Source organism: Physeter macrocephalus, chromosome 13 (genome assembly GCF_002837175.3).
Source record: "Physeter macrocephalus isolate SW-GA chromosome 13, ASM283717v5, whole genome shotgun sequence".
In the NCBI taxonomy this organism is placed as follows: domain Eukaryota; kingdom Metazoa; phylum Chordata; class Mammalia; order Artiodactyla; family Physeteridae; genus Physeter; species Physeter macrocephalus.
Window position 1 is genome coordinate 12,402,580 of NC_041226.1, and position 13,214 is coordinate 12,415,793.

The 13,214-nt window shown below is 42.7% G+C and overlaps 1 protein-coding gene across 4 annotated transcripts in view; it reads right to left on the reverse strand.

The window, feature by feature from the left end:
- DCLK1 (doublecortin like kinase 1) overlaps positions 1 to 13,214 on the reverse strand; it is a 334,804-nt gene that overhangs the window by 73,990 nt on the left and 247,600 nt on the right. For all 4 annotated transcript variants that reach the window (XM_028497940.2, XM_028497941.1, XM_024125852.3 and 1 more), the window contains exon 6: positions 3,219 to 3,313. In XM_028497940.2, the coding sequence (XP_028353741.1) occupies positions 3,219 to 3,313 (95 nt within the window). The remainder of the gene's footprint in view (positions 1 to 3,218; positions 3,314 to 13,214) is intronic.

The window sequence follows — 13,214 nt, forward strand, 5'->3', positions numbered from 1 at the left end:
TCATCTGACTGATCAGATAATCTACAAAAGTCAGCCATGTGGGAGTATCATGGGGGGGCTTCATTCGACCTACACAATGCAACACTTTTCTTCCTGATGTATTAAGAAATGGGACCCCAGAAAGTTCATGGATGGAAAAGATCCTCCCGGATCTGCATCTGTGACCAAACGCTTCTAGACAGCAATTTAAATAACAGTGTTTTGGCAAAATAGGGCGGTTGCTTGGTACACTGCCATCAGCGCTTTCAAGAAGAAAAATATCTGGCATGCAGACTCCTATTGTATAGGACTATTCTAAAATACCAAAAGAGGTAACAAAAATATAATATTAAGGGAAGGAAAAAAGCTGATTAAACGATCATAATTAACATAAATAAAAATATAGATTTTCTTGTTTGTGAAGAAGCGGTCAAATGTCTCAATATTCCTTAAAAAAAAAAAAAAAAGCAGCTTATATTCCTGTGTTTCAAAATGAGGTAGGAAGTGTGAGTGTGTGTTGCAGGGAGAGGCAGCCCACTCATTTTCCTGGCCATGTTGCTAGGCAACACAGAAAGAAAAAGAGAAGTAGCTACTGTTTTCCAATTTGCAATAAAAAGAGTTAATTTATTCTTTGAAGTGTCTTCTTTTAGCACTTGCCATCTTTCACTTATTTCAGTATTTCCTGCATAGGAGTATAGCCATTTGAGAAGAATATTAACCAAATTTGAAACAGGATCAGTTTTTAGGGATATTCTAGGCTCATTTTAACTGGGAGGGATTATTTGATGCAGTTGCCTCCACACCAAGATGAAAGCTCCTCTCACTAAAGCAGCTGGGAATGTTTCTACTCATTGACATGGTACATGGATGGAGGATGTTCATTTACGGCCTCAATTCAAAAGCCTGGAAACTGAACCATCTCTAAACTATCTGGTGCTCTGCTCACAACATGTGTTTAATAAATGTTTTCAGATGATGATAAACCTTTTGTCTCCTTAAAACAAACGAGATTGTTTTTCCTTGTCAAGTACGGAGCTTGCACTGGTAGTTTAAATGACAAAATGAAGAATCTACAAGAGAACCATCCCTTATAATCATTTCCCAAGCGCTGGCAGTGTTAATTACATAAGCCATTGGCCACACAGCTGCCGGGAGCTGGATGGAAATCTTCTGCCTCAGTTGGACAAAGTCATAGTGAAGCAGGGAATGCAGAGGGCAGAAGAAGCAAATTCTAGCCTCATTCTGACAACAAAGGGACAGTTGAGCCAAGCGCTTTACATTCCCCCCAAGATGGAAGTCTCCACCATAAGCCAGCAGGAGGGAAGCTCAGATCTGTAGCAGGGAGTCTCACTCATTCTAATCTAATCTCAACAACGAAGCATGAGCTAAATCCTGAATCTAATTTAATTAGCCCAAAGGATGCAGAGGGATTTCTATGCCAGGTGTAGTCTCCAAAGTACACACCTCAAAAGAGAGATATTCTATGTAAGAGGGCCCTATCTGTCCTTTTTCTTTTTCTTTTTTTTTTTTAAAGCTTTATTGAATTTGTTACAATATTGCCTCTTTTATGTTTTGGTTTTTTGGCCACATGGCATGTGGGACCTTAATTCCCCAACCAGGGATCGAACCTTTACCCCCTGCATTGGAAAGCAAAGTCTTAACCACTGGACCACCAGGGAAGTCCCAGTCTGCCCTATTTCTAATGGCCGCCTCTACAGATGGGGGCCTCACTGGGTAACATTTATAAGAAAAGCGTCACTCACTCCACTAGCCCTTCCTCCACTCAGCCACAGACATTTAGGAGATTAAATGAACTTCGCCCATTCTTCTAGTAGTTCACTAATGATTCCTGTACTTTAAAATGCCAGATTAGACTGTGGCCATGAAGAAACCATAGTGAAAACACTCAGCTGGAACTGGAGTCTCATTACTGGGTTTTCTATCTGGAAAGAGCCTTTTATTTTGTTTTGTTTTGACTGAAGCCGGGAGAGGATAACAGACTTATCAAAGATAACACAGCCATTTAGTGGAGGAGCTGGTGCCCAGCTCCAGGCCTCATCCAGTAATCAAAACCAGCTGGACCTGATGCCAGGAGGTTCAGTGGAGCGGGACAGCACAACCTGCTAAGTGGCAGGCCAGGCTCCAAAGGGGACTGGGGGCTGCCTCACTCACCCCCCCACCCCTGTAGAGGGTGTGTGGACACAACCTCGGCAGGAGGCTGGCCAAGAGGAGCTTCCCTCTTGGCGGCAGTTTAAATGTAAGGAACATAAAGTCTCATTTTAAAGCACACAGTACAAGAAATGAAATTCATGAATCCAATCTTTGAGTTCAAAAGCTGCCAAAGAGCCCTAGCTTCTTACAACGTTCAGGGAGCAGCACCCTGAAACCTAGAGCACACCTCCCTCCGCACCTTGCCTGTGAAATCAGGACAATGGTGCCTCCACTGTACCGTGCCCCTCCTCCCGTCCCACTCCTTTGATTCTTGCCTTGGTCTTACTGGAAAAGACAAACCGCAGAGGTTGTGAGGGGTTCCAAACAGCAGTTCTTCCATCCTGAAAGAAAAGTTAATCCCACCCCCTTCCTTAGCATAGAGAAAACGACCACTGTTCCCGGTAACTTTTTTGACTTTGGTCTCCAAGCTCAATCAACTTCTCCATTATTACACAAGAAGCTCAAAGATAAATGCAGGTCATGATGAAAGAGAAGGTGCTCCGTGTGGGTTTCATTCACAAAAACACAGGTCACATGCAACCATCTCTGCAGCACAAACCCTCAGGGGCTCTGGACCACCATCCTTTGCCCTCAAGCAACTCCCACCAGGGCCCGCCCACCTCCAATCCAGGCACTTTTCCTTTTCCTTCTTAAGGAAGGCTGGTGACCAGTGATGATGTCTCTAATGAAACTCATTTCAGCTAAGGAAGCTTACAATCCAGCGCCATTAACGTCTTTGCGCACTCGAGACAAAAAGAGTGAGGTATTTCAAAGTGAAGCAGTCAACTGTCTATTCTTCCTGGAATTAAGATCAGGACAAGTTCACAGGGACATTTAAAGCCCCGAGTCCTAGCTAAGAGAAACCACAGCCGTAATAAGTGACCCAAGGTCGGTCACCTCCTACCCTCGCCTGGTTCTTCCTTAGAGACAAGCAGCGCTATCATATGAGAGGGCTATTTGCTGGCACCTGTGCCATCTGCACCGAGACATGGACAGGTCTTAAACAAGGAGCTTGCTCATTTCCTTACCCTCTGCTTCCGCAGGCTTCCAGGGCTGGTGGGTGATGGGCTTGGAGACTTGCCCGAGCGCGGAGTAGAGAGCTGACTACCAGGGGTTCCATTAACTAGAAGCACAGAGAATCACAGAGAGAAAAAGTGGCTTATTAAAGAATTCTCACAACAAATCATCTTCTCAGAGCAACAAACAATTAAAGAGGGACATTTGCTAAAATTCCAGATACCTTTTTATCTATAGTCCTGAAAAATAGCTTCTGGGAGAAACCTTCTTCAGAAATTCACTGCTTTGTTAATCCAGTGTTGAATATAGCAGCAGGTTACATTAAAAAGAATAATAATGTACTTTGCACAACTTTCCTGATGAATTTATGAATGATGCTCTTAACTGTGCCCACGGAGATTTTAGGCATGCGGTTCTGAGACATTTTCAATGGACTTCATGCTTCCTTCTTTAGTTTAGCTTCCCAGTACAACCCAGTGAGAGTAAATATTAGCACAGCTCACAAGTGATAGTCCCAGTGACTTGTGAAAACAGATCACTGTCTTTTTAGAGTTAAGAACTCACTTCTAGAAGTTCCCACATCCACTTGTGCCCTATACATCCCCCAGCCTAACTCAGAAGGACCTGCCTCCAGCAAGACAGAGTAACTGGCACACTCAGGAACCCCTCACAGGTAGTCTGTACTGCTGTCGAAAATAAAAGCTGCTTTTTAATAGGTTTACATCACGAGAATCACCCTGACTCTCAAGACTTTTAAACATTATCCCTAAAAGGAATCAAAGCCACAGAACTCATGTAAGCCATTCTTTTCTCTGAGTAACAGCCACCTCTAAGAATTGATAAAACACTTAAAGACATGACTCTGTAAAGATGTATCAGATCGCCACTATTTTGCCTGTAAAAATGTCAACATGTTTACATGTTTTACATCCACAGCCAACGAAGTAGGATTAGCAATGAGACGCAAATATCCTCCAGGGCGCAAAATAAACACCTTTCCGTGAGGGAGAGGGATCATGCATTTAACTTACCTTCTATGAGTTCTAACATGGACACAGCCTTAGTGCCTAACCTGACAAGAGCGAGAGGCGAAATCCCTTCTTAGCACTAAGCCCAGCACCGCAGAGGAGGAGGGAGGCGGTTGGACTAGTTAATGAGGGCTAAGGCTGCTCCCAGAGCAGGCTGAATGAGATGCAGGATTCCTCAGCAGATGCCTTTTCTGCGTAAGGCTGACGTCTTCCTAGCAGCAGTGGGAGGTGCGGGTTCTGTCTTAGGCTACATCAAAGGTGTCAATTCAGCCTCATGCCAACGCGGAACCACTGCGGCCCTCACCCCACCCCTAACTCCCGGAAGCCGAGTCCTTTCAGGGCTTTACCCTGAATCATAACGGAGTGCCTCTGGGGGCAACAAACCCCATGACTCATCTAAAAAATCAAAGTGACAAGAACTCTTCTAAAGCCTGGAGACTACCAGGTAACAGGGGTAATAAGTCGACCCTCACAACATTCAGTGGTGAGGTACATGTTTGGTGATTTTTCACACACAGTGTTTGCACCAAACCTTAGGGGCCATGGAACTGGGAAACTCCTGGTTTTGTCATCTTCTCCAAAGACCTTTACCAAATGTCACAGAACTCATGCTGCACTAATTTGTGTGTTGCCTTTGAAATGTATTTGGTGACTCCATCTAAAACACACACATGCACACACACGCACACACCTATTTTTTTGGCTTTTTTGGGCAGATTGAAGTAGGAAGCACTGAGAGTGCTTTAATTTGCTTGCATTCTATGGTCCTGTCTTTGTTGAATGAGCCTGATGCCTGGGCCTCCTGGCACTGCACTGCCCCGCCAGTGCCTCTCGTAGGAAGGGCTCTGAAACAGGCAAGGACTAAAGAACTGTGGGCAGAGGCAGACTCCACAACTAATAAGGCAGGGGATCCCCTAGGAGTTGACCGGAGAACAGGCTTTGTGAACATAATATTTTCTTTGCCCACTTTCTACATCACTTTATGTCTTTACATCACTCCTACAGGCTACGCAGACTGGGAAAAAATGAGCAAATGGGAAAGCAAACACAGTACTCGCAGTTTTACTTTTGGGACTCTAATCTTACCAAGCCAATGGAACATAAAGAAAAAGAGAAAGTGCACTCCCAGGAAAACAGCCGTAGCAATACTCAGCTTAAAAAACAAAACAAAACAAAGCAACAACAAAAAGCTTGCGTTTACTAAGTATTCATTACGCGTGCATCTCAGTTTATTGAAGACTTACTTTCTATGGACTAGTGAACGCATTTAAACCTTTTATATTGATATACTGGGTTGGCCAAAAAGTTCATTTGAGTTTTCCGGAACATCTTACAGGAAAACCCGAATGAACTTTTTGGCCAACCCAATATATACACGTATATGCATATACACATACACACACACACACACACACACACACACACACACACACACACATCATCTCATTTAACTGTCAGGATAACTCTGTGAGGCAAGCAGTATTATTTTATAGATGAGGAGGCATAAAGATGATAAGCAACTTGACCAGCGAATACAGGGTGGAGGCCGAAACCTCTGCACTCTTTACCGCCACCTTCCCTACTGCACCGGCCTTCTAACCTGCAGGGAAATCACACGATTCAGCTAGTAATCACAGCAGAGTACTCTGAGAGGGCAAGTACTGCATGTTGCTGTTGGAATGCTAACAACCTATGGGGTCAAGACTGGCCTGCACCCTACAGAGGGGGTAAGAGGTAGTGAAGTCAGATCCTGAGGATGAGCAGGAGCTCGCCAGGGGAAGGAGGGGGGCACGGAGAGGGGAGTGCTCCAAGGCAAGGGGACCACCTGTTTCATGGCTGGGCACGAAGGAGGGAGCACGTATGGCGCTCTGAAGGGACCTCAACAAGTTAGCATAGCAGCCAAGTGGAGTTGGAGGGAAGGACCTTATGAATGAGGATGGAGGAGGTGGCAGGGGTCACATAACGCAGGGTTTTGAAATTCAAGTTAAGGAGTTTGGGTTTTACCCAAAGCGCAATGAGAAGCCATTGGATGATTTTAAGCTGGAACCCAGGGGATCAGATCTGCATTTTAAAAAGCTCTGAAGAGCTCTTACCCTGTCAGCAATGGTTGAGAGGTGAACAGTAATGGCAGCAGGGACACCCCGTAGCCGAATGTCCAGGGAGGAGAGACAGGGGCACATTTACAAGGTCCTGTGGTCAGAGAGATGGTGTGGCTCCATCTAGGGTAGTGCAGGGGAGGTGGAGGGAAATGGAAACATTCCAGAGAGATTTAAGAGGTAAAAACGATCAGATGTGGTTAATTGATTGACTGAAGAGGATTAAGGCTAGAGGTGCATTGTATGTACCTTAAGAAAGAAAGAGAGAGAGAGAGAGAGAGAGAGAGGGAGGGAAGGAGGGAGGGAGGGAAGGAGGGAGGGAGGGAGGAAACTTGCGTTGTAGGTTGGTGTCATTTTTCCTGTTGCAGATGAGAAAACAGGTTAAGAGAGGTAACTTGCCCAAAGACGAACAGCTCAAAGGCAGCAGAGATAGAACTGAGTCTCATTCGCATCTTACTCAAAGAACTGCACACTTTTCCCATGAGTGGCCTGTCCTGGCACCTCAGGAAACGTCAAGGACTCTTGCCCCTGTCTGGAGAGCTGAGGATGTGTAGGTTCCTCTCTCACTGGGGCACTCCAACCCACCTCCTTTATTGACAGCCACTAGGCTCACAGCTTCTACTTGTGTTGCCTTCTCTCTGGAGAAATGAAGTTCGAGTTCCAAAATGTCATCTACAGTCAAACATTTTCCGAACACGATCTGCTTGTAAGTTGGGAATGACTGCATTCTTAAGGTCAGAGTTCTGTTCAGACTCTTCCCCTTGGCCACCTAAAAAGCATCCTCTTGGCAACTTCTTAAAATTGTTCTTGACCTCCAGAAAACATCACACACCTTATGGTTGGATCACTGCTGGAATAATTAATTTCATTTCATAAGTAAGTTTGACACATGTACTGAGTTCAGTTGTGTTTTAATCCTGTAATACCAGAAGTCCCTGAGTGCCAGTAAAAAAGGGCTTTGTCACTTATTTAATAGAACTCATTAAAATTCAACTAACCAACGGTGTTATTTTACAGAGGCCTGTATTAAATAATTCTTTATTTTGAATGGGAAAAATTCAACTTCATATGGTTGTTTTTAAATGGCCAAGCAGGTCTAACAATTAGTTATCTCAATCGAAGTCACTAACATCTGAATTACTAAAGTACTCATCAGAACCACTGCCTTATATCCAGTCCTGGTTTCCTTTGCTCAGATCTGTCTGGGCACATTTTAAACCCTGTATCCTTTGCTCTGCTTGTTACCTCCTGAATGAGAAGTGCTAAACTTTAGGCTGGCTTATTCTCATATCCCATGATGATCAATTACATAACCAGCCACCAAAGAGCTGTGGAAGAAATCTGTGGGGCTGACTTCTACCATCTTTAGTCCATGTCCCTCTCAGGGGCACCTAAGCCTATCAGGGACACTATAGCTTGAATCTGTCACAGCACATCACTCCCCATGAAAGATCCGACCTCACCTCATCCTTCATCATTTCAGATGGATGATCCTACTCTACTCATTGGAGCCATGAATTCACAGGATTCTGTAATCAACCAGTCAGCACACACAGCGTGAACTTACCATGTGCCTGACACCGTCTAGTGTTCCCTGTCTCCCGAAACTTACAATTGAATATGAAAGTTACTAAAAAAAATTCTAGAATTGGGAAATACTTGGCTTCCTTGTTAGAATTCGTTGCTTCTTTTAAATGACTCTAAGCTCATGTGTATGTTATGTTAGCAAACCCTTTGTGAATTTAAAGGGTTTCTTCCCTTTACAGTTTTGTTGGTAACAGGCTCAGACAGCAAGTGAAAACTAAATGTTGAAATGCCTCAAACTGGTCCCAAAGTTAGAACAATCTCTACGCAAGACTATCTCGTTACAAGGTGACTAACCTTTTGGACTTGAAAACCGATCTTGCTGTTTCCCTATCTGCTTCTTTCACTTAAGATGGCTCATTTATTTATGCCACTGCACTTGCAGGCAGGGGAGGAGGGATAGTGTTTGCATGTCTATGGGTCTAAGTATTCGTCTGTGTGTTCAGGCGGTGGTGATTCAGGCATGCTGCCCAGGAGATCTGGCTGCTTGCCCTAGACTTTCCCTCTCTCCCTGATCGTGGAGGAGGCTGTAGATACTCTAAAATATGTTTTCCCAGCCCTTGTCCATTGCCTGCCACATTACTGAGAAGAAAACAAAAAAGAAAAAAAGCAGATGGAGTCAACTGAGGCAAAGAGAAAATAGACAGGCGTCTAATGGGTGGGGGGACTCTTGAGAATAAATGCTTTTTTCCTAATTTTATCTTCATAGGTGCTCACCTCATGGGTGAGATGGAGCCCTAATTTTCTCCATTTGTCTGCATTCTCTTAAACTGAGACAATGGGTCCAATTCAAAGGGACTCTCTTAACTATTGAGAACAATGGCAAGTGGGGAGGTCAACAGAAAACAGTGGGATGAAGAAAGGAACATGGCTCTGTGAATTAATTATTTAATAAATATTTACAAAAAGGCCCTTGAACCTCAGGAGGCCTAAGCAACTTGAAAAGATCCTATTGTTCCTCAGTGCACTCATCTGGTCAACATTTACTTAGTAGTGACCATGAACTTGAAGGCACTGTAGGATGTGTAAAGAACACATGTCCTCAGAAACCTTAAGGCTTGGGAGGGTAATACAGCATGTCACCTGTAGCCCAGGAGCCAAATCAACTGTCACAGGTCTGGGGAGGTGGGAAAGACCCTCAGAGAGGTCGGCGGGGACAAACTGGTGGTGTGCGCTTTTGACCAGAAGTGACAGAGGAAGGCTTCTAGAAAGTGATAGGAATAAAGGTATGTGGTGGAAAAGTCCAAGGAGCATCTGGTGGAAATTTAAGTTGGTTTATAGGCTGGAGCACAAGTCCAGAGAAGACATGGGAGATACAGCTGGAAAGGAAGACTGTGGCCAAATCAAGACAGTTCTTCATCTGAGAACAGAGTTCAGACTTTATTTAGCAGACGGTAAGTAACGGCCACAAGTCTGACATCAGCGCGCAGGGCAGATGCAAGGGGCAGAGAACAAAGACAGGGAGGAGGCCAGCTAGCAAGTGGTTTCTGCAGCTGTCAGAAAGCGGAGTCCTAGGACAGCAGAGGAAGAGCCACGAAGACTGGTGACCAACGAAACATGGAGGAGGAGGGGGAAGAGGAGTCAAAGACGATTTCAGGGTAAAAGGACAGAGATCTCTAATTCAACAATGAAACAGAATCATCTGGAGTCCTCTGATTTAAAATTATGAAAATGTGTCAGCTGGGATCCCAGGATAGGCCGTTATTTCGAGGGAATTAGGCACTTAAGGAACCAAGGATCAGGGTGGATGAGGGTCCTGGGACTGATGGGCTCTGGGTACTCTGCCCACACCCTACCAGGTACTGATTGCAGGGCAGCCTCCGCTTGGAGTTTAGCCTGGGAGTCTGCCCCGGGACAGTCCCGTAATGATCCCCTGGGAAAACATGCCCCCTGAAATGGACCTTCCACAGGGCACCAGTGGTGTCCTCGCTGCCAAATCCTATGACCTAGCTCCAGTTCTCATGACCTCCCTTCAGTTTTCATGCTACTTGCCCTCTTAACATTTCTGGCCTCTTCCTCCATCTCAAAACTTTCTGCCCCTTTGACTTCCGTTACTGCATTCTCATTGTCCCCTTGTCTCTGCTGATGTGCTTTTTTTTTTTTGCAAGACAGACGAATGAGTTTACATCTTTTTTGGAGTATAATTGCTTTACGATGTTGTCTTATTTTCTGATGTATAACAAACTAAATCAGCTATATGTATACATATATCCCCGTATCCCCTCCCTCTTGCGTCTCCCTACCTCCCACCCTCCCTATCCCACCCCTCTAGATGGTTACAAAGCACCGAGCTGATCTCCCTGTGCTATGCAGCAGCTTCCCACTAGCTATCTATTTTACGTTTCGTAGTGTATATATGTCCATGCCACTCTCTCACTTCGTCCCAGCTTACCCTTCTCCTTCCCCCTGTCCTCAAGTACATTCTCTACGTCTGCATCTTTATTCCTGTCCTGCCCCTAAGTTCTTCAGAACCTTTATTTTTATTTTTTAGATTCAATATATATGTGTTAGCATATGGTATTTGTTTTTCTCTTTCTGACTGACTTCACTCTGTATGACAGACTTGATGTCCATCCACCTCACTACAAATAACTCAATTTTGTTTCTTTTTATGAATGAGTAATATTCCATTGTATATATGTGCCACATCTTCTTTATCCATTCATCTGTCGATGGACACTTAGGTTGCTTCCATGTCCTGGCTATTGTAAATAGTGCTGCAGTGAACACTGTGGTACACGACTCTTTTTGAATTATGGTTTTCTCACGATTGATGTTGAGCACCCTTTCATGTGTTTGTTGGCAATCTGTATATCTTCTTTGGAGAAATGTCTGTTTAGGTCTTCTGCCCATTTTTGGATTGGGTTGTTTTTTTAATATTGAGCTTCCTGAGCTGCTTGCATATTTTGGAGATTAACATTAGTCAGTTGCTTCGTTGGCAAATATTTTCTCCCATTCTGAGACTTGTCTTTTTGTTGTGTTTATGGTCAAGAGGCTGTATGTTCTCCATTGTATATTCTTGCCTAGTTTATCAAAGATAAGGTGACCATATGTACATGAGTTTATCTCTGGGCTTTCTATCCTGTTCCATTGATCTATATTTCTGTTTTTGTGCCAGTACCATACTGTTATCATTACTGTAGCTTTGTAGTATAGTCTGAAGTCAGGGAGCCTGATTCCTCCAGCTCCGTTTTTTTTTTTCTCAAGATTGCTTTGGCTATTCTGGGTCTTTTGTGTTTCCCTCCAAATGGTGAAATTTTTTGCTCTACTTCTGTGAAAAATGCCATTGGTAGTTTGATAGGGATTGCACTGAATCTGTAGATTGCTTTGGGTAGTAGAGTCATTTTCACAATGTTGATTCTTCCAATCCAACAACATGGTATATCTCTCCATCTATTTGTGTTGTCTTTAATTTCTTTCATCAGTGTCTTACAGTTTTATGCATACAGATCTTTTGTCCCCTTAGGTAGGCTTATTCCTAGGTTAGGAATGCAAGAGATTTCTGTGCATTAATTTTGTATCCTGCTACTTTAGCAAATTCATTGATTAGCTCCAGTAGTTTTCTGGTAGCATCTTCAGGATTCTCTATGTATGCTATCATGTCATCTGCAAACAGTGACAGCTTTACTGCTTCTTTTCCGATTTGGATTCCTTTTATTTTTATTTATTTATTTTATTCCTTTATTCCTTTTTTCTTTTCTGATTGCTGTGGGTAAAATTTCCAAAACTATGTTGAATATTAGTGGTGAGAGTGGACAACCTTGTCTTGTTCCTGATCTTAGAGGAAATGGTTTCAGTTTTTCACCACTGAGAACGATGTTGGCTGTGGGTTTGTCATACATGGCCTTTATTAAGTTGAGGTAAGTTCCCTCTATTCCTACTTTCTGGAGGTTTTTAATCATAAATGGGTGTTGAATTTTGTCGAAAGCTTTTTCTGCATCGATTGAGATGATCATATGGTTTTTCTCCTTCAGTTTGTTAAGATGGTTTATCACATTGATTGATTTGCATATATTGAAGAATCCTTGTGTTCCTGGGAAAAACCCCACTTGATCATGGTGTATGATCCTTTTAATGTGCTGTTGGATTCTGTTTGCTAGTATTTTGTTGAGGATTTTTGCATCTATGTTCATCAGTGATATTGGCTTGCAGTATTTTTTCTTTGTGACGTCTTTGTCTGGTTTTGGTATCAGGGTGATGGTCGTCTCGTAGAATGAGTTTGGGAGTATTCCTCCCTCTACTATATTTTGGAAGAGTTTGAGAAGGATAGGTGTTAGATCTTCTCTAAATGTTTGATAGAATTCACCTGTGAAGCCATCTGGTCCTGGGCTTTTGTTTGTTGGAAGATTTTTAATCACAGTTTCAGTTTCAGTGTTTGTGATTGGTCTGTCTATATTTTCTGTTTCTTCCTGGTTCAGTCTTCCAGGTTGTCCATTTTATTGGCATATAGTTGCTTGTAGGAGGTTCTCATGATCCTTTGTAGAACCAGCTTTTAGTTATAATGACCTTTGCTACTGTTCCCTTCATTTCTTTTTCATTTATTTCTAATCTGATCTTTATGATTTCTTTCCTTCTGCTAACTTTGGTTTTTTTTCTGTTCTTCTTTCTCTGTTTGCTTTAGGTATAAGGTTAGGTTATTTATTTGAGATTTTTCTTGTTTCTTGAAGTAGGACTGTAGTCAGTTGTTACTTCTACTTTTTAATTTCTAATTCTATTGATTTAAGTCTTCTCCCTTTTTTCTTGATGAGTCTGGCTAATGGTTTATCAATTTTGTTTATCTTCTCAGAGAACCAGCTTTTAGTTATAATGACCTTTGCTACTGTTCCCTTCATTTCTTTTTCATTTATTTCTAATCTGATCTTTATGATTTCTTTCCTTCTGCTAACTTTGGTTTTTTTCTGTTCTTCTTTCTCTGTTTGCTTTAGGTATAAGGTTAGGTTATTTATTTGAGATTTTTCTTGTTTCTTGAAGTAGGACTGTATTGCTATGAACTTCCCTCTTAGAACTGCTTTTGCTGCATCCTATAGGTTTTGAGTCATCATGGTTTGTCATTTGTTTCTAATGACAAATGTCCTCTTTGATTTCTTCAGTCATCTCTTGGTTATTTAGTAACGTATTGTTTAGCCTCCCTGTGTTTGTGTTTTTTATGTTTTTTTTTCCCTGTAATTGATTTCTTATCTAATAACGTTGTGGTCAGAAAAGATGCCTGATACGATTTCAATTTTCTTAAATTTACCAAGGCTTGATTTGTGACCCAAGATATGATCTATCCTGGAGAATGTTCCATGAGCACTTGAGA